The 22,222-nt window shown below is 44.7% G+C and overlaps 1 protein-coding gene across 4 annotated transcripts in view; it reads left to right on the top strand.

Moving 5' to 3' along the window:
* ARHGAP40 (Rho GTPase activating protein 40) overlaps positions 1-12,660 on the top strand; it is a 47,248-nt gene extending 34,588 nt beyond the window's left edge. For all 4 annotated transcript variants that reach the window (XM_015881403.1, XM_015881401.2, XM_015881400.2 and 1 more), the window contains exon 15: positions 259-12,660. In XM_015881403.1, coding sequence (XP_015736889.1) covers positions 259-365 — 107 coding nt within the window. In that variant the 3' untranslated portion in view covers positions 366-12,660. The remainder of the gene's footprint in view (positions 1-258) is intronic.
* Positions 12,661-22,222: the final 9,562 nt, after the last annotated feature.

Raw genomic sequence — 22,222 nt, 5'->3', positions numbered from 1 at the left:
AAGGTGGAAGAAAAGGGAACAAATTGGGTATTAGGGCACCTCTTACCAATTTAAACTTGAACTCAGTATAGTTTATAGAAACACATCCATTTCAATATGAAGAACTGGAACTTTGTCAGATTTGTTGAAGCACTTCTGAATGGTTGTAATATTAATATGAATGTGGACAAATACCAGTTTTTAGCGGGGAAACGTAATAACAACAGGATTAAGGAGAATAAGAAATGTTTTTTTTTCCTGTGTTTCATGTTCTTATAGGTGAACGCTGCCTGGATCCAGACACTTACCTCTTAGACTTGTATCATATCAATCCTCATGCTGAATGGATAATTAAACAAAACCCATCGTATCCTCGGATGTTTTAAGGGAAACACAAGCAAAACAGAGCATTTGGCTCAAGTTTTTGGAAGGCGAGAGAAAGCCATAGGGATGTTCCTGGTACGGTCACAGACCTGGACGATGTTTGTGTCTTTGAAGGCAAAAACAGTTTTATTTCCTACTTCCAGGACAGCTGGCTGTGAGTACAAAAGCGCACATGTGAGCAGGGGAGCCGATAACCAGCACCACTTATCATTATGTAGTAGAACTTGTGGGATTATCATTATTCATAAATAAAAAGCCCTCCAAACACCCCCTGTAGCAAACAAAGCTACAGCTGTTCTACAACAGAGAGGAGCAGCAGCATCTCTTGAAGATGGTAAAACATTTGTTTCTTCTGGATTTGTTCTTTCTTTTGATCGCATCTGTGTTTTAGAGGAGAGATAAGCCAATGCTGCCATGGTACTAATTGTATTGAGATCCACGACTGGGTGTGGCACATTACCAGATCTTGAGTTTCACTAATATGACCATTATGTACTGAAGACTGAAAAAGGATGCTTCCAAAAATGCCAGGTGGGACATAAAGCTGACATCCTGTATTTAATAACTACGGTTAAATATATCTATGCAACACAAGAAAATGACTTTCCCTGGAAAACAGTATGGGATGGATAGCAGCCTTTCAGCTGTATGGTTTGATGGGGAGATGGCTGTCCCTTACAGGTCTGCTGGTAATGCAAGAACAAATGTGTGGGTTACTGTCGATCAGAATTAAACAAGTATTCACTTTGTTGGACAACCTATATATCGAACAGTTAACCAAGGAGATATTCTGAAGGATCTGAGGTTAGCAATCTGATCTGGCCATGTGAAAACCTTTCTGGAGGGCTCTGTGTGAACATGACTGTCAAAGCAAAAACTAAGCTGTGTGGTGAAATGGAGGTCTGTGCATCCATCATTATAGTGGGTAGCACACTGAGCCGGTTACCGCTGTGTTGTCTGCCTGCACTGTGTGGTCGCTGTGGACTGAAGAGAGCCAAAGGAGAGCAGAGCACTCGCACTGTGTCATTGCATTGCTGTCATCAAACCTGAGCTCCAGCGAGACTGCACTTCTGGAAGAGGAGTGCAGAAATACTTCTCCTGTTCAGCGATGCTGAAATACCTCACGTGAGGGATTTTACTATGCAGTTACAGGGAGCAGAACACTCACCGCTCTGAGAATCCTGACATCCTTGGTTTTTTTATACTGTTTTTAAACACTGATGGATATTTATTCATGTGGCAGAAGCAGGGCTGCCCTGCAAGTGTATACTCCAAGTATTTTGTTTGCCAATTCCTAGCTGCACTAGTGACAAGCTCCAGTGTTATTTCTGTTGTTTAACTGAATTCACTTCCATTGCAGTCTGAACTTTTCCGCCTGTTTTTATTTCTCAGGCTGATGTGTAGCTATCCCTGTTCATTATCCCTGTTCATTATCCCTGTTTGTTATCTCCAAGTTTTGATTGTTACATTCAAAGCACTTCATTTTCTGGTTTGTGTAGTGAATTTCTCTTGGCGATAAACATCCATGAGCCATAGGTGAGCCATAGGTTGTTCCTTCTATCCTGTTGTGAATATGGTGTGAGTGATGCTGATGTCTCGAAACTGTGCATATATTAGAGTCAGTCTCCTTTTTAGTTTTGGTTAAGATGGTGCAGATGCACTGACTAAAGGGGTCATCTTCATAGTAATTTTCTTTTAAGAACCGAATAGTGCATAAAATAAGGAAAAAACCATCAACCCCTAACCCAGGGTCAGGACTTCTTGAGGTGCTTCTTTTTTCTTTGGCTTGCTTTTAAGTTGGGCCTAAAAGAGCCCGATCGTTGTCTGTGAGGTTGGATGCTCTGTGTCTCTTGAAACATGGAGCTGCTTTAAAATTGGGCATTAAAAATCAAAGGTACCTATTCACCTGTTGCTTCTGGAAGTCTTTGTTGCAGTGATGAAGCTCATTGAAGAGCAAATGCCAGCGATGTTATTCTCTAGGAAATGCCTGATGTGTCATAGCATCTTAGGAAAGACGGAAGAACCTGTTCCTGCTCAAAGATGCTTTGCAGGCTAAAAGGCAGCCTTGCAAATCCTTGCATTTTTCTTCATCTATCACATGCTAGATTTTATAAGATTCTTTTTTTCTATCATACCGGATGGAAAACATCGCATCAATGCTTCTGTGAACAACAGAGTGGGTTTTTTCCATGGGTTTACTTTCTTTCTTGAATGCTAAACAATGTGAATCAGTGCTGTGATAAACATGCTTGGAGGATCTCACAAGACAAATGTCAGTTCTCAAATATACATGGAAATGTAAAAGAACCAAACAATAACAAAAACCATCTCTTGCCAAGCGATGGATATCCTTTCCTTTCCTTTTTTCCCTTTGATTTTGTACCAAAGAACAGATGTGGGTTTCAAACAGTCGCTGTTTTGCAGCCTGCTTCTGGGTGCTGGATTTCCTAACTTGTTGGGGTTGTTTTTTTTTAACAGATTTTCAATTCTGTATTTAAAACTCATTTAATAGGCAAAACAATAAAAATGCAGTCAAACTGCTTGGCTCCAGTTTCACTGGGGGAATGGAGTTAGCCCAGTAAATGGCAGCAGTCTGTGAGTGTCAGGAGAAATTTGCTTATTGCCTTAAGAGAGATGGACTCGCGTGGAGTCTACTTGAGTTTGACTTTCATGTTGCAGCTTCAACTGAAGTCCCTCTATAGATGGTCCTGCAGGGCAGCTGTGCGAGATAATCCAGGAGGAGGAAGAGGAGGTCAATATTGGGTTCAGAAAGTGCAGAGGAAGTTTGGAGCTGCTTTCTTGACAGTGGGCTGAAGTCCCATTCACAAGCACTAAATGTGAGCAACTTTTGAAGGATGAAATTCTATTGTAAGGTGGGAAAGATGCCCACATCCCATGAGGAGTCTTCCACATTTCCTCAGCCCCTTCTCTGCTATGTGCTCACATTGCACACATGCTTGAGGGATAGGCCATTTGGGCTGAGAAGAGCAAGAATCCAGCTGTAATGGTGTAGTTAGGTTATGAATAATATTTAAATGTTCAATATTCAGTGATGAAATATGGCATAAATCCACTGCTATTTATTTAAAAATGATAAAAATAGCATATTGTCCAGTCTTACTGATGGGATAGTAGGACTTGCTGTGCTGTCCCAAGACAAAAGGAATAAGGGGAGAATCCAAGTGGCTGTAGAAAGCTTGCAAAGCAGTTATCTGAGGAAAACACCAGCTTATCGAGCTCATTTCACCTATTCATCTTCAGTAGTATCAAAGTGCTGATCTCTCTCATCCTCAAGGGCAGTTTTTGATTGATCATTACACGGCTATCTCCCCTGCTCAAAACAAAAGCCCAGTATTTATTCTGTATGCGGCTTAGTTGGGTGCACTGAGATAACACAGCGTGGTACAAAAGAATCTTCCCAATGCTGGTTCAACTTAGTGTGGATGAAGTGGAACTGGAATACCACGTCTCTAAGTCGTTTGTGTCAGGGGAAAAATCAAACTCTGCAGCATTACACCATCTTTACAGGAGCAAGGGGAGTTTCAACACTTGGAGGGAAACACCAGATGAGAACGAATAAATAGGCTTCCCAAAGTAAGTAAATGACAGCAAACAGCTGAAAACAAACAAACAAAAAGAGTTGTGTTTGATTAAGTCCATTGCTTTCCTTTCCTAGTGCACTCTTTGTTTGCTTGTTGAAAACAAAGCAAATGGCATCTGTGTTTGTCTGCTGGCTTGTGTCTGTGGGAATGAAACTTCCAAGCTCCCTGTAAATCCTGTCTGGCTCTATGCACCAGGTCTGTTGTGTGCAAATTAGTGCCTAGTTTGGAGACAGACACAGTTGGATATGTTTATACTGACTTGGTTGTAACTCAGGTTCTTACAGTGCATGGTCACGTCTTAGCCTTGAAATGTTCATGTAATCACTGTCTGTTTAATCAGTGGGGCAATGGATCTGTGCTTGGAGCTCTCTCCTGTTGGGCATACCACCAATGTCCTGACTCTTCTGCCTGACCTGTGGGGGCTGAAGTCTCTCTGTAGGCAGCTCCTATTTCCTAGAAGGTTTCACCTGATTCTTACGTGCCTTGTCCTTGGAGAACAAACTAGGAGGCCATCGTTAAATGTTTTGTACAAAACACACAGCTGTGCTGATGGATGAGCCAGAAACTGCCTGTGGCAGGATCAGCTCCCATATTCTTCCCAGCCATTCCTCTACCCTACAGGTTGGTTTGTAGCCTTCTTTTTGCTGACTGACTCTTGGGGTAGATCTGTGTTGTCTATCCCTTTCCAGTTCCTCATCATCTGGGAGAGGCAGGTCAATTGGCTTTGCCAGGGTCTACTGGGCTTAAGAAGTTTAAATGTTTTCCCAATCTGTTTTCCCAGCAAGTACAGGCTTAGCCACAGATTCTGGCAGTCAGTGTTTGGTGCAGATGTGGAGAGAATACAACTGGTTTATGGTTTTGATGGGAAAGAGATTTGGGTAGGGTTTTTCTTGTTTGTGATCAGAGAGTGTTCTTAGATATAGGAGAAAGATCCAGATACCTGGAACCAAGCCTCACTCAGAATTTTAACAGCATCAAGAAGTGGAGTGGTGTGTAACCCACCTGTGTTATCTCCTATCTCAGCAACTTGCTTTTGCCTTGTCAGTGCAAGCAGAGAAAGATGCTGTGCTGATGATCGTCTATGCTGATGGCTCGATAGTAAGCCATTATCTGGACACAAGAGGCACTCAAAAAGTGAAATAATTGCTTTTTACTTATAACAAACCAGCAGAGCTGTCCCAGGGTTTCAAGAGAGACAATTAAAGATACTGCATTGTTTTCTTCAACAGGAGAAATAGACCTGGGGTTCCCTAATAGCCCTCCTGGTTCTGAGCACGTTGTTGTGGGTTGCATTTATTATGAGCCACTTACTATTATCCCTAATTATTTAGCTAGGGGGAGGTCTTACGCTAACAGGCGAATTTGTGACTTGATGAACACTCAGCTGTCTGTGTTTAAGATAAAATTACTGTAATTAACAAATCGATCAACCCTACTTTCACTCTGTTGGCTGGGACAGAACAAAGGGGCTAAATGAGACGTATTTAGTACAAAGGTAGAGAAAGAGGTCTGCGGACTTCAGGACACACAGGCTTAATGCTTTTTTCACACACTGCTTTCAATGATAATATCACATAATTGTCTCTCATTAGATAATTTTGCCTCCAACAAAAAAAGCACTCATGCTGTGCTCTCTGCAGCTCTGCCCAGTGAGGCAGTTGTGGCTGCTGCATGGCCAGGTGGGTTGTTTTGTTAAACCCAGACCTCAACAGGGCTGGGCTGAGCTGGATTCTTGCTGTGTCTGTTGTCAGCCCATCCTAGCTGTCTAACCACTCCAGGGTTGTGTAGCATCTATGCATGTGTTTAAGGTAACTCTGTTACACTGGACAAGGGACTGGAGAGCCAAGTTGGTGCTCTGCTGGCTGCCGGACTGGAGGTTGCATGGGTGTGGGGAAGCTGATATTCCTGGTGATGGTTCGTGCTATACCCGCTCATCCAGCAGAAAAGAGGTTTGTTTATATGTGTTGCATAAGATTAGTTTCCATCAAATGTATTCCAACTGAGCTCCTCCTGTACCTGCTGGTGCACAGGCAGCTATGGTGTGATAAGGGTATTATGTCCCACAGCTCAGTGGGCACCAGGGGATGCCTGGCTTCATCTGTAAAGCTGATGGTTCATCATTTGAAGGCCATGTTTCGCAGCATGCATGACTGCCATCCATTTTGGAGGCTGGCTTTCAGTGTCAGGCATTTCACCACTCTTCTCCCATCCTGCCCATCGCTATCCATTGGGTGTTCCCTCTGTCCGGCTTTGGAGACGTCTGTGGCTGGAGGGGACATCGAGTGGCTGCTATAACTGTCACATTGGTGCAAGGAAAACCTGTACTGAGCCGTCAAAGGCATTGCCAAGAGCATGTGAAAGCTTCATTAGCCAGGCTTTGTTCAGAGGAGCAGTCAGGCGGGGTTATCAGCCTGGTGCAGGCCGTGGTTGCATAGCAACCCGACAGGCTGCGGCCCTGCTGCTCCAGAGCAAGAAGAAATACTCATTTTCCTCAATTTAGAGACACTGTAAACATGAATTCATTACTGATGAGAGATTCACCAGATTTTACATCTCATCGATGCAATGGCAGGCGGCGTTGGCCTTGTTTTGGCATTGTGTACGTGCGCACTCACAGGTTGAATGAAGATGGAACAATCTCAGATGGGTTTGTTGTGTTGTTGTTTTGTTTTCTGTCAGCTGGTTTTCATCTCTTTGTCCTGCTGGGACTCAGAGTGAGGTCTGGAAATGTCATTACTACTTCTGGTTTTTCAGGCCTCAGGTTTGGTGTACATTGGGTGATGATGGCTGGGGGTTGAAAGAACTCCATCCTGAAAGATGAGCTGGGCTTCTGAGACCTCGTGTGGACATCCCTGTTAGATTTGTTTGGATTTAATGCCCCTGAGCCCACTTGGTACAGGGCAGCACACTGTCCCTGTGGGTGGTTAGCTCTTAACATCTGTATTGGCAGAAAGAATGGGCTTTGTGTGTTATGAAACTTCTCCCTTTTAATATTGAACCATAATATATCTTCCCTTCTTATTAGCAATTCAGTCTGCAGACTGATTCAGATTAAGTTGGACTTACACTGTATTAAACACTTTAAGAAAAAAAGCAGAAGGGCTCAGGATGTTTATGAAAAGCAATTTCCTCAATGCCAGGCAGTTTAATAACTCCAGAGCCAGTGGCATTCAGGCTCATTTATTTTAAGCTGTGTTTCTAAACTGTGACAAGTCAAAAATAAATAAAGCAGGGTGGCAGATTTGGCATAGGAGAGAACTCATTTTAAAGTAAAGAATATATGCAAGTGCAAGAAATAACGTAGCTTATAGGTCCACACCATTACAGGCTTGTTCCGTGCTGAACCATCGGCATGAACATTTGGAGGTGTACATGGCAAAGAAGAGAAAACTCTACTAATCTCTTGTCCAATAGCTTTGTTTCTTGAAGTAGGAAGATTGTTCTGTGTATCAGTCTGGATTTTTTTCTTTAATCAAGTTCCTGGTGGAGAGGTGTATAACCCCAGGCAGCACTTTGCACCTGAGACCTCAGACCTATTCAAGCAATAAATGCAAGTGTTGCAGTGTGTTTCAAAGGACTTGTTAAAAATATTGGAAATTGGTACCTTGTAGGAAACAGAGTGAGTTAATGCTGTTTGTTGGAAACACCTTCTACATGCCATAAGGGACGCTGAGCAGGTCAACTGGAATGTGTAACAGCATCCACCTGTCTCCTGCTTCTGTTTATGGATATTCAAGCACAGATGTTGGTGTTTTTGAGATAGGCTGGAACATGCTGAAGAATGAAGCTGAAATGCTTTGCTTTGTATCCTGCTCCACTTAAAGAAATATGGGGATTTACAGCCCAGGAAGGTTCACTGTGTTCAATGGAGCAGGTCCAGAATGTAAAAAAGTTTCCAATAAAATGGAAGGGCCAGATTGTCATTAAGGCACAGGTTGTAGAAACTGGCTTCAGTTGGAGAAGCTTCCTTTCAGATTATTCCTTGATAAACAATACCCCCATCTTTTCCCTATGAAATATGAAATACTACAAATGGTTCCTTGCTCCCAACAGTTTTAGTCCAGAAACGTGCAGGGACCTGCTCTCACTGCTCTGTGCCATACTTCTGACCAGGCTTCTTGTGCCAGTCCTCACCTTATCCAGGTGACAGAGCTGCACCACAATCTGGAGTCTTCCACCTGTTGATGAACTTAGGTATGGGCTTTGCTTGTTTGAAATAGTCTTTCAGTGCCAGCTGGACTGGGTGATGCTGGAGTTATGGGGGCCCTCTCTTCAGTGATTGTGTGGATAATGGATGGAGCAAATGGAAAAATATGTTAGAAATGCTGTCAAGATCCATGACTGCTCGTTTGTGACTTCAACATTATCCCAAATAATGCTTTTTTATATTGGATTGTATTACGGTTGTGATGCATGATGTATCTTTGCCCTACAAGCAAGGGTACATAATAATAGTGTCTCTCAGCACTGTAGCATTTCAGCAAGGCTTTCTGAGATCAAGATTGGCTTCTTTAAACATTACTCCCTAAATCCTGGCCTTCCGAGACAGATCAGGCTTAAAAATATCTTCACCCTTCTGCCTGCTCCCCTTCTTTGTGTCCTAAAGCCTCTGATCTCCATGAATGAGTGAATTAATGCACATGTAAATGCCTACAGCAGAACGCAAATGCACAACACAGTGACAAATGCTGCTTCGTTGATGGTCAAAGGATTATTTTTAGAACTGCTGTAATAAACAGAGTCCTACAGCTTGCTTGCCTTAGCAAAGATTAAATGGGAAAAATGCAATGCTTAGTCCTCCCTCAGTCCTGTCTGCGAGGATCTCTGCTCTCAGATCCATTTCTGAATCATCTCTTGATGTGTTTGGCTGCGGGGCACTGACCGAGTCCCAGTGTAGTTGAAGGCTGAATTGCAGCACGCCATGCAGGGCTGCCCGCTGCTACAGCAGGCACACGCCTCGGTGACTGTCGTTTGGCTTTTTAATTCCTTAGATTTAAAGGCATGCTGCCAATGTGTGTATGGAAGGTCATCTTGCTTATGGAGTCACAGAGAGCAAGAATTATCATCTCGATTGTTCACAGTGTTTTCAGTTCACATTCTGGCTCGCCAGTGCTTTGCTTTCAGTCCAGATTTTACGAGATATGACTTTGTCTGCCCTTCCTTCCCAAACAGCCTGTCTAAAACATACCACAGGCTGAGGAAAATTTGTCTGAAAATTGTACCTGATTTAAGGCTTCCCTGCAAAGCAGAGTAGCTGGTCAGGTGGCTGGATAATACATCAAAATAGCAGAGAAAGCAGATAGTCTGCCAGCATTCACTGCTCAGCTCTGATGATGCAGTCCCAGCTGTTTGCAATCTTCACTTTTCTAGAGAACCCATTTCCAAGACTATAATCATTTGACAGCTTTTAATCTTCCAGTGCAGATGTGACAAAATAGTTTCATAATCCTCCGCTGTGCTTTAGGCTGCTCGTCCTGTGGATCTGTGGCTGACTAATGCATGGCTTTGTCCTGTGCTATGTAACAAAGCCACACTGGCTTCAGCTGTGTGAGCCACAGAACCATCACGTTCCATACAGTAAACGCCTCCAAAAGTGAGTGCACTGTAAATGCATCATTGTGATTTTCTAAACGAGTTGGAAACTCGAAGCAAAAAGCCACAAAAACACAAAGCAAAACCCACAATGAATAGCACCTGGGGGAAAAAAATCCACTTGTGTGAGTCATGGTAAGGAAATCACTGGGGCTGAGTAGTACCCTTGGAATGAGCACGGGAGTGGCTTTCCCAGTGCTGTGCCCACAACGTGGCCTCCCTGCTTTCAGTTATGTTAGATGATGTGTGGGCTTGAGGCCAAAAATGGGAGATGGTGACTCACCCTTGCTCCAAAAGGGTGTAGACCATCAGGCAACAGCTCACTCCCTTCTGTTGTAAAGGATGCTGATGGCTTAAGAGTGATTCCGTGAGTCATCTGCAGGAGGAAAAGCACAGGGATGATGGGGATCAAACCAAGGAGTGTGTCGTTTGAGGGGTACTTTGCCATGAGTCCTATGGGGATAAAGTTTGAAGTTGAAGCTGCTTTGAGAGAAGGAGGAGGAAATGGCTGATTATATGTCTGAATGTTTAATTATACCTTGTGCACGTGATCAACTGAGGTTGTGTGTGTTCAGTTTACACCTACAGTGCACTGGTTTGACCTTGATAAGAATCTAGTAGTTGTTTTCTTAGGAATAGTAATAATAACAATAAGACTTAAAGGTATGGACAGGCACGAGTCCAAAGATGAATTGGGGTATAAATCCCATCGTTTATTCTCTGTGTTTTTAGAAACAAGAAGTGACTGACGTACATGCTTAATTCAAACTAAATAGCCTATAAAACAAGCTCCCCAAGGCTAATAATAACAATATCAGGATAGATGAATATAGGAATGATTGAACACAGGATACGCTGAAGAGCGAATATGGAATATCAGATACATATCAGGCTAGCAAGAGCGGGCTGCTGTTTATGGTCTGTGCAGAATTCCAATCCATCATCTGACCAGAGGATGTAATGCAGTTAGAAACAAAAAAGATTCCTCTGTCCAATGTAATACATGCCCATTATAAACCAGCAAATGCAAATAATCAATCAAAAGCAGCAAGCAAACAAAAGGGAAATATCATCAAGCAATAATTCAGATCACAGCTGTGATTATGAGCAATAACCTTAAATCTGCTATTTAATTAATATTAAGCTCCTGACACCCTCTGTGTTGGAGCCCATAAACTTTCTCTGCCTAATATGACAGTAGCAAGACGTAACACTGTGTTCCTCACGTCTCTGTGGAAGGGAATTAACCATTCATGGATCCCTCATCAAAAGCTCTCAGGTCTGAGTGCATAAATAACACTCTCTTCATCCCAGAGCTGTGGCAGTGACTGAGCACCCCACATCTGAGACAGTCTGCAGCATCAGTGGCCCAGGAACCTGTGGTCTGCAGGTGCTCTGTTCGAGCATTCAGCTTAGCAGAGGAGATCTGGTGTCTTCAGCAGCCAAATGTGTGGCTGGAGAAGTGACTCCTACCTGTCCCTAATGCCCGGATGGTCATAGACTGCTTCCAGGTGAGTGAGCTGGCTGCTAGATAGATACATCTTTGCACTAAGATTTTATATTCGCTGATGGAAGCAGCTTCCTTCACCTTCCTGTGCTTTGTGAGTGTGTGTTTGTGTTAAATGACCTTTGGAATGAAAATATTAACAGAAAAGGAAAACATGGTTGTAATTTATGAAATGTTAGCCCAGATGCCTCTAGGGGGCTGTAGACCTTTCAGTCTTTCAAGCTGATACATTGCTGTGGTGCAAGCATCGACACAGGTGCACTTAAAGAGTCAATTAAGGGAAAGCTGTGTATTTACAGAGGCTGGGTTAATTCTGCATTTCGGCAACTTTCTTTTTAAGCAGTTGAGCCTGCTGGTATTGCTTAAAGAGGCTGCTCGTTCAGAACGTGCTGGAGGAGGTGAGGAGTAAGGAGATGGAGCACAGACTGGTGCCAAACTGTGATGTGCTCCTGTGGGGCTGGGGAGGATCAGACATCCCCTGGTCAGCAATGTCAGGGCACATCAACCCATGGTGGTAGGCTTTGGATGTAAATGGTGTTAGCAAATGACTGTAAGTAATTGTCACATTACATGTTATCTGAAAGAGAACAAAGAAAGTGGGTGCTCTGCTGGTAGTTGGTTTGTGCAATTCAATTTCCTGGGTAAAAGCCCTGTTTCTGTCTTCATTACTGGCCAGGAGTTTCCATGCAGGGGTTGTAAGAACCTTAAAAGATTCTCTTTGAACTTTGAGGTAGATCAATGCAAAATGAAATGGGGGGAAAATTGTTTATTGCTGAAGAAAATGCAGCACTGTGAATAATAAGGAACAAAATGCAGCCGAGGGCTCAAATTGAATCTCTATTATGCCTATGATTAAAGATAATGTGCTTGGAACAGGGAATTACAGGAGGGTTTCTGTGCTAGGCTGAAAACGCAGTGATTACTGCTCCGGAGCCTTCATTGGCCTGGGCTTGATATCTAAATCACAGGGCTATTACATGAAATGAGCGTGTGCTTATTCTGCAATGCAAAGCCCCTCCACTGCCCAGCTGGTGGAGGGAAGTGGCCCTGCTCAGGCTTGGGGGGACTTTGTTCCCCTGGTTTGGTTGATAGTTGATGGTTTGTAATGCCTTGCAGGACAAGAGGGGCTGACTGTGTTCTATCTCTGTCCCTTTTGTGGGTGATGAGCAGAAGGTGAGCTGGCTGATGCAGGGGAGAAGTGTCATTCCTGCTGCTGGCCAAAGCCTTTCCCCAGCTCCCTGTGCTCTCAGAGGCAGCAGTGCAGAACTGGAGACCCTGCAGAACTGGGGCATGAGTGGGTTGAGTTGTGGCTTCCCTTGAAAAACTCAGAAATGCCAAGGCAAAGGAAGGGGAAGGAAGTGGAGATGAGAGAGCTGAGAATGAGGGCATGCCCAACTGTGCTGGTGCATTGCAGAGCAGGGGAGCTGTGGGCTGAGATGGGCAAGTGGTAAGGGCTGAGCTTTGTTTCTGATTATAAATGTCATTGTAAGCCTGGATAAAAGTTAAGTCTGTATTATGTCCATGCAGTCCCATGTAAACTTCCAGCCACTTCATGAGTGACTTTTGTATTAAAACTTATCACTGATTTTTATGAAATCCATGTCCTATTATTGACAATGTAGGGTGAGGCAGTGCAAAATTGATGATGTTCTCAAGAACAAACTTGAGGGCCTTTAAACAGTTGGGATTATAAGCAATAACTTAATTACGAACTACATTACAATTCATATTGATCTGGGCTTAGAACGGAGGGATGCTTCTCTCCATTCAGAGCAAAATAATTGTCTGTAGGGATGGGATGATCTTGGTGACATGATTTATTTAGTAAGCTCAGGGCGCTTTGCACAGATTTCAGAAGCACTCAGCGTCACAAGCCGTTCCTTCTGGGAGACCTTTCCCTGCTCCTCATCCTCAGCCCCGAGAGCCTTGAGCTGGGAATTGTGCTATCAGCTGCCCACAGGGCTCTGCTCCCAGCTTATCTCCCCAACACACACAGCTTGCTGCCAACCACTCCCCTTCCAGCCTCAAGGTCTCCTGGAAACATCAGCACCATCCATGCTGTCCCCACAGTTTCTTTCCCTTTCATATTATGGGGATACGGTGGAGGATAGCATCCTTTACTGTCTGTAATTTCCCCAAGCTTAAAATGTGTGGTGTTGTCTAATGTGCTCATTGTGTGGCTACAGGGCTGTTAAGCTGAATCTTCCTTCTAATCATAGAATTACTTAAATTCAGCGTTAAGGGGCAGGCAGCACAGCATGGGGAACAGGAGGGGAGTGGGTCCTGGGACTGGAGGAGATGTCAAGGCAGAATTAGGCTGATGAACACAAGCATTTGTGTGAGGTTGCTGTGATTTTACTGAAGAGCTGAGTGATGCAGACAGGGTGAACTGCTACCTCTAAGCTCTGTGCAGCTTTAACATCCTTAAAGGAGGAAGAATACCTGGAATTCAGAAGGGGTGGGCTGAGGTGCATAGGTGCAGTGCAATGGCAACCCCACAGAAGGACCGAGGCAGTGGCATCTCCTCTGACTTATGGGTTCCCCTTGCAAGAGCTGGTCATGTGTGAAATCAGGCAAAGCTTAAATTGCAAGGCTCTCTTAGCAAGGTGAAGATGTGACCCTTAGCCTGGGGCAGGGGTGTCTGACCTGCACTGCTGTGTGTCCTGTTAGGATCTGCTTTCCAGAGACAAACACTCGAACACCGTGACCCCATGTTGTTCCTTGCTGTGAGGTTTTAGCTGTCAGAAAGAAGCTGTTTTGTGCACTTTTAGTGTTGCACCAGGAGGAAGTGTCCGTGTCTGCAAGAGGGAGCAGGAGTCGTTAGATGTCCCTTTGGGTTTATGCTGCTGCAGGTGAACAAATGGATTCTTGCATGTTTTTGTAGGGCATATAGGTGACTCATGACATGAGTGTTGACTGATGGCCTCTGCTTTGTAGGGGAATTGCAGAAATTTAACATCAATTACAGACAGCCACAATGCAATCTACACAAATGCAGCCTGAAGGCATTTTGCTGCCTGCACACTGGGTGGCAGCTCTGCTTGGGTGTGCTGAGCAGACCTGGGACTGAAATAGCACTGTGTGGCTTTGTGTGTTAAAAAGAAGTGAAGCCGCAGTAAAACCAGCTGTCACCTTGCAGCTGCATCCATCTGTGGGGTCCCACAGCCCTGCCAGGCATACAGTGCTCACTGACCTGTGGAGGGAGCCATGAGGGAGAGGGGGTTGCTTGTGTTGTCAGCAGGGACGGTGCTTAGAGACAGCAGAGGGATTTGTAGCATTGGTTGCCTTCTGTGAAATCTTCTGTCGTTAATATTTCCTTGTGGCAAACCTCGCTTTTACATCTGCTGTGCTTTTCTCATCCTTATGTGGATAACCTCACACCAATAACCTCATACCAATGTTTAAGGTTACCCCAAGTTCTGGTCCAGGAGCTGAGGCTGAAGCATGGGCAGTGACTTACTGCCTTCTGGCTGCCAAATTAAAAGTCAGGGTCCCAAAGGGATTATTAGAACTTGGGGCATGTCAGAGCTGCCAGCATCTAAGGTGAATTTTGGAAGAAAGCACAGCTGACCTTCCTTTAACTGCTGCAGGCTGCTCCTTTCTCTGGCTTCTGTACAACATATAACCCTGCAGACAGGAAACAATCTTTGCTTTTACGTCAGGATTCTGATAAACAAAGGCATCGTCTCCTACCCCCAGAGAGGCCGGGGTGTAATTGAGGTTATTAGCTCTGCTGTTCTTCAGACAGCAGAGTGGGTTGGCAGGGGGCCGAGGCCCTCCCCCCATCCAGCAGCATCCCGGCTGCTCCAGCCACTGCTGCATTGCACAGCTCTGCACTAGCACTCCTCCACACACCAGGAGCTTTGGAGATGGTAACTTGTCCAGTGCAAAACAAAATGAAACTCTAATGAATGCAAAATATTCCCCTTTTCCACCCCGTTGCCCTCGGGGGGTGGGGGGAACCTGTGCCAGCTGAGGTCTGTCCATGTGACGTTGTGCAAGGAGATGCCTCCTCCTTGTTTTACTAGGGCAGTGTGGCCATAGGAAGGGCAGGGAAATCGAGTAGATATTTTAATCACTGGATTGCTTTTAGATTGCCTTTTAATGACAATGGATATCAAAGGGATCATTGGTTCTGCTCTATAGTGGCTTGTAGAGGTTACTGCCTGGGTTGGGATGGTTCTGGTGTCACTGGTGCCTGAATGAAGCATTCTGGAGCTGTTACCAGTGCTTCCAGACCAGACTGGGGTGTGTTGGCAGAGCCCTGAGCGCCAGGGGAGCTCCACATCAGGGTCTTATCTTAGGACACAAGCACAGCCTTGTGCCGGGCTGCTCAGTCCTGATTGAATTTCTTGCTATTCTCTGATTTTGCCCTTGGGCAAGCACTGTGTTGTTGTAACACATGGTGTTTGTGTTCTCTCAAGCATAGTGCTGTAACACCGCCTTGCACCTCAGCTGCTCCAGAGTCTGCAGTGCTGGAACACCTCCGAGCCATTTTCCTGGTCACATTTGTGACCTGTTGGATCACTGCTAAATAACTGATTTGGAGACATTGGATTAAGCCATAAATCAATAATAAAGCCGTGTGTCTATCAAGAGAGGGGACCATGGGATGAGATGACTGGAGGTGTTTCAGCCCTCACAGGGTTTGCCACTGCAAGACCTGCTCCCCATGGCAGAGCTCTGCAGCAACCTTCCACCTGTGAGCTCCTCCATGACTGTTCAGTTCCAGCACTTGCTGAGCTCAGTGCTGATAAGAGACCTTGCCTTGCTTGCATTTCCTTGCTGAAAAGACTTAAGCCTGCAGCATCCCCATTCAGGAGTGGCTGGAGCCCCAGGAGGGGATGGTTTGGTTCTGGTGTTGGTCTCATGCTAAGGAGGGACCAAACCCAAACCTGTTGCACAGCTTAATTTTGGGGCAGCTGCAAGTGGAATTGCAGGGGTAGCAGAAGATAACCCGTCCCACAGCTTCTCCTCACCCAGGTGCATTCAGCCACACTTTGGGGCAGCAGCACAGTGCCCCGTGGGGTTCCCTACACAACAAACAAGCATTTCTTCCTCCTGTTTGCTCATAATCAGGAGACAAAGCTGGAGTCATTGTTTTTATCTGCCCTGTAGCTTGATAGATTAATGCCACGCTGCTGTAATTTGATGAGGAACGTGTGGTCTTGGTGTCTAGAAATCAGAGTGGTGGGTGCTTTACAAACATCTCAGCATCTAAAAATAGCTGCAGTGCTGCTCAGGCATTTCAAGCAAAAGAAGATGCAATGGAAGCCCAGCAATGCTTGAGGGAATAGCAGACTTTCCATTTAAGGCAGTATTATTTAATTGGATAATCTGATTAAATATATAGGTTATGTGAGGACTTGGTTTCAACTCCCCTTAGAAACTGCTGCGTACATGTGAAAATGGCGTAACAACCAACTGTGTGCGAGGGAGAATGACAATAAATGCTATTCTTGATGCAATTGCTTGGGCCAATCGGAGGCAGATGCGTTCTGCTGCTATTTGGATAAAGGGCTCTCCACGCAAATAGCTTTATGAACTGCTGTGAATTGTCCTTTCCCAAAGTAACTGATTAAATCTGAGTCATCAGACTTGAATTCGCCCTGTTTTCTTTATCCTTTCATTTATTCACTGGGATTATGTGCCAAATGTACCCCTGTGATGACGCTGCGATGGACCGAACTGAAAGCTGCAGAGGTTGCTGTTTGGTCGCTGTGGTTTTGGCAGCAGTCGTGCCCTGCTCCTGTGAGTTAAGCACACGGAATATATATGACTCGCAGTCCTCCTAAGCAAAGGGGTTTGTCGTACCCTGTGGTTGGCTGTTTATTAGCATAGCTTAATAGCCAGCTATAAATAGAAATACAGGGAGGTACAGACGGAGATCTGCCTGCCTAAGCTCTCTCCTGGGTCCCTGCCTGTGGTCGGTCTCTATTTTTTTTTCTCTCTCTCTTTTCCACAGCGATAAATAGTTAAAAGGCAATTACAATGTTAATTTGTTGTGTTAATGTGCTGCAGCAGGAAGCGAGGGGACGCGCAGGCGGCCGCAGGACCCGTCGTTTCCCATTAAGCAGCCTGGCTGCCGGGGGAGTTCTCTGCTGCTCAGAGACACGGCCGCCGTGTTATCGAGTCTGACACTGCAAACGATGCAATCATGGTCAAGTGTCCCAGAAGGACCACGGTGCTGAATGAAGATAAAGCCACTCAGCTCTTTCTTTCTTCGCTGAGGTCATGGGGAAGGGAAGGATATCATTAGCCTAGCAATAAATCTCACTCATGAGGCTTCTCTTTTTGGCTCTCTCACCCACAACTCCTGTTTTGCCCTTTGAGGGCTGTGTTGGGATGGGGCTGGCACCCAGTCTATGGCCTTATATCCACAGGAAGGTACTGTGGCCTTGAGGTGCCAAGAGGTGAGCAGCTGCCAGCTGTGCCATGTAGCTCCTCTGCAGCTTGTTGCTGCCAGATGTGATCTTTTGCAAGCATCCCGTGCTTCCCAGCATCCATTGGGATGCTCCATCCCTCATTTGTCCTTACCACAGAGCAAAATGGAGACATTGGGGCAATGTCAGGGCTTGGATGCTATGGACAGACCAGGTTTGCTCAAGCCCTGTCTGGCCAAGGAGAGTTCCAGTGCCCTTTGCAGGGCTCTTGGTGACTCCTGAGCTCCATCAGCAGCTGTAAAGTGTCTGGACTCCAAAGTCAATGTTTCAGTGTGTGTAGACGCTTGAAGGGAATGTCACATTCTGTTCTCTTTGTGTCACATCCCAGCTTCCCTCCCCAGGAAGGTGATGAGGCTGTGACGATTCCTCTTGCCTTTTCTATGAAGGCACTGGCTGAGGATGAGGTAGAACAGCTCTCCGGGTTGGGGACTTGTTGTAGGACATTATCATCCATGGCCAGAGGATGGCTGGGCACTACCAGGCTTTAAATGTTTGGTGAGAATTAGGAAAGCTGCCCTGGCGTTACCTGTCTCCAGTGCTCCCTCATGTAGTGTGATTTATTGGAAGAATTTACAGCAGAATTTTAACTGAGCTGGATCTTAATGTGAGATTTACACACCTGAACTGTGGGTAGACATAGCGATGCTCAGGTAAAACTCCTAGCTCTGTGTTGAACTCTGATATATTATTCTTGGTTTCAGTGTGGATCAGGACCCAGCTGACCTCTTCATGGCTCCTAGGCTGCTTTAGTTTTGTTTTAGCATCCTAGTCTGGGCACATGAGAGCTGTTGTGTTCCAGAGTGCCAGCACCCATGCCCAAATCATGGCTTCTGGCTCACACGTTTGTTCTCTTTCCCTGTCCTGGTTGATGGAGTAAACCTGCAGTGCACCATGTCATTTCTTGAATGATAAAACAGCCTTAATCAAGTGGTTTTTGGTCAGGATGTAAATGGACAGAAGAAACCAGCCTGCAAACCAGATGACTTGGTACTGATAGAAGGTACTGATAGAAGCATCCCTTTTACTGAAGGAACTAACCTTTCAAGGTATTAAAGCTCATTAGCCTCTCCCATTTAGGGAAGGAAAAAACAAGGCTTTTAAACATCAATTTAGAATCCATTTGCAAGCTCTCTCAAGGCCTTTTATTGCCACTTAGATCCAGTGAGAGTTCCCACTAATAAACAGCCCAAAAGTGCAAAAAAGCAGTTATGGCCTGTGTGGGAAATGGAATTTCTGGTTTGTTTATTTATTAATTTATTTGAACTAAGATGAATATTGGTTTACTACATGAGCAACTGATAATAAAGCATCTTTCAGGATTCCTGTGAAGAAGGGAGAGAGAGAATTACTAAATACCAAACTCACAGAGGTTAAGAGGCACGTTGCTCCTTGCAGCCCTGGCCCAGCATTGTGCTCCCCTGAGAGGGTGGGCAAAAGGTACTGGCACTAAAATAAATGTTATTAAGCTGAAAATTGTTTATTTTCAAAAACCATTCAAGTGCACGTGCAGAGCTATGTTAATATTGTGCTAAAGACACTAAGTCAGGTGACTGCAGACTGTTTTCTCTGTTGCATCTATTTTCCTTTGAGTTCTTAAGCAATGAAGAATCATAGAATCTCTGCACAGTCTGGGCTGGCGGTGTAGCTCTTCAACCACCTGTGGTCACAACATGCTCTTCTTTCCCTGTTCTTTAACTTGATGTTCTGAGACCACTCAATTTTTCAGGGATCAAATGTTCCAAGAATGCAGTTACTGCCAATTGAGTTTGGATTTTGAACATAACAGTTGTTTTAATAATGCTAAATTCCACTTAAATCATGGTGGGTATAATGTTGTCGTGTCTTGATTTTAAAAAGTTGCTATTTATTCTCTCACTGGATATTAGTCTTTCCATATGTCGGAGACATGAGGAAAAGGAGTGTTGGCTGGAAAGCCATATTCTGGATTTGCTTAGAGATACTTACTTAAGAATAGGCATGAACTCAGCTCTGATGCCTTTGGTTGCCTGTGTAGCCCAATTTGCAATAGTCATGAAGCTCTTTGAATACTTGTGTGTTTTCTTAGCAGATTATGCTGGACTTTGGTTGGCATCCCTTGTGAAAGCCAGCAGGCAACGTGCTGGTGTGTTCATATAGGAGGCAGCTTGGCTGTCACTGAATAAGGCAGTGCTTTGCAGGATCCTTGCTGTGTACAGCTTACCCATGAGTATGTGTTCTAATGGTTTTTCCCTTTGTAATAGTAACACCTTTAAAAGATTCTGTGAGAGGCTGTTGTAGCCCTCAGAACCTAAGTAGAAGGACAAAGTAGGGACATCAACACAACGTTCCTGATTTTTACAGAGGTGATGTACTGAGATGCCTCCACATACTTTCTCTTTCCCCTTATTGCCCATTGCTGGGACAGCTTGGGCTCTGCCTACTTTATCACGCAAACTCAGCTTGTGGTCCCAGTGCTGGATCTCTCTGAAGCTGTTCTGTATGTAAGAGACTCATGTTAAGAGTTAAGGGACCCATGTTGGGTCTGAGTTAAGACCCAACAGGGAAACACCATCTCGTTTGTGGCCTCATTGAAAACAGTGGCTGCAGTGTAGTGTCAAAGTCTTCATGAAGACAATGCCATGCTGGGGTCATACCTGCACCACTTGTCCTTTAGTTGAATGCACAAAAACAAGGATCAAACTGTGATGGTGCTTTTATGTATCTTCACGATAATGTCCTGTTTATGGTTAGTACATCAGTGTAATATTAAGGTCCATCATTTGCGAATGATCGTTATTTTTCATCATGTAGATTTAAATACTCTGCTGTGTTTGCCAAAAGAGACAGATTGTTCCCCCTTTGGCCCTCTGTGGTGCCAAACAGATGTTATGGATTTTAATATCATCGTCCCCCGTTTAAAAGAATTAAGCCAATTTTAGATGAGAAATAGAATAGGATTTTCCACCCCCCTCCCCTTAAAATGTTATAAACAGGAAAACATCATCAACAAACTCCGTCACCGTGCAAGAGCCTAATTTCTTCCTCTCCACTGGGATCTGGTGTGTTTTTCAGCCTCTGTCATTAATTGTGCTGTATTGTGTGCATTTTCTGCTTCACTAGTTAGTCAGATAGGCAGCAAATGGAGTCAGCTCTAGGTCATGGAGCACAAAAAGCCAACTCCTGCTGTCTCCCAATCAGGTAGAGATATTGAATTGAGCTTCTCATAATTGAAAACATTAGCAGGCTGGAAAATAAGCCAATTCTTAAACATGGAGGGAAAAAAACAGAGAGGAGGTCTGAAATTCCTGATGGAGCTGATCCAGCTCCCACTGAAAGCTACAGAAATTCTCCTATCTCTTGTGGTGGGGATCAGTTGAGGTGTCTGGAAAGAGGTGCTGGTATATAGAGGGTGGGACTTCTGTGCCAGACCCCATTGCAGGGCTTTTTTGAAGCTTATTCCTAATAACTTTGGATGAGAAGGTAAATATTTCAATGTCTGTATGTGCATAGGGTGTACCTTTAGCACAGCGTAGCTGTGAAGAGTTGTGCATCTTTTCTCACTTTGCTTTTTTGGCTTTGTGGTTTGAGTCAGTGGTGACAGAGCTCGCTCTGGCTGTAGGGAGTGTGCATGGGAAGAGGCTATAATGGCTCAGAATGCTCTGCTTCTTATTTACAACATAACACCTTTATGGGAGGAAGCCAGAGACTGCAGTTCAGGCTGAGCGCATGCTGCAGGTAGGGCAGGAAAGCAGCAGCTCCTTCATACAGACTCGTTCCTGGTGTTAAAATACAGGGCAGGAGGAGAAAGGGAATGAAATGGCCTGATTTCTCTGTGCAGACAAATTTTCTTCTGGGATAACTATAGCATTGCTTCCCATTGAACACCATGCAGCATTCAGCATAACCTTGCACTTTACATTGTAGCGTGCAAATATCAGGACTCTGTGCCTGGCCTCCTCTGTGCCGTGACACCGCCAGGCAATACATGCATTTTAATTAGAATTAATTTGCATGTGCTTTCTTCCAAATCTCTTTAGATCTAAGGAATGCTGAAGAACCGTTGTGGCTGTGCAAAGCGTGTAAGGAAAAGAGCTGTACAAGGGTACGTGGCGGAGCGTCCCTTATCGGGTGGCAGTGCTGGCAGACACATCCCTGGGGACGTGTGTTGGGAATGGCAGGAGCAGTGACGTGCACTGAGCAGAGGAGATAAGGCGAGGAATAATTCCTCATTGCCTCCTGCTGCTTTGGGCTCGCTATCTTACATCATCACCCCCCTGCTCTGTGTATGAGGAGTGTTTGTTGCTCCAGCCCCACAATGCACATGCAGCATATCAGCAGCAAATGTTTTAGGTTTGGTGCTGTGAATCTGCTCAGCTCCACAGCTCTGAAAGGCGTGAGTGTCAGCATGCTGCTCTGCGTTATTGGCCCCAGAAGAGTGATAGGATTCTCTGAACTAAGAGCCACCAGGGTGCATGTGGATAAATGTGGATGAGTGGATCTGCCCAGCAGCAGATCAGTGCCCCGGAAAGAACCCAGAGGACAGAGGAACAACTCTTCCCTGGGGAAAAGTAAAAAGGAGTCTATTCTAGCTGCTGTATTTATATATATATTTATATACAGGTTATATATATATAATTATATATATTATATATATAAATACAGCAGCTAGAATAGACTCCTTTTTACTCCTTTATTTATATATATATATATATATATAGTTATCGATTTCCTGTTGG

Source organism: Coturnix japonica, chromosome 20, assembly GCF_001577835.2.
Source record: "Coturnix japonica isolate 7356 chromosome 20, Coturnix japonica 2.1, whole genome shotgun sequence".
NCBI classification, from domain to species: domain Eukaryota; kingdom Metazoa; phylum Chordata; class Aves; order Galliformes; family Phasianidae; genus Coturnix; species Coturnix japonica.
Note: the sequence above shows the minus strand (reverse complement) of the source record. Positions and strands in the feature narration are given on the sequence as shown.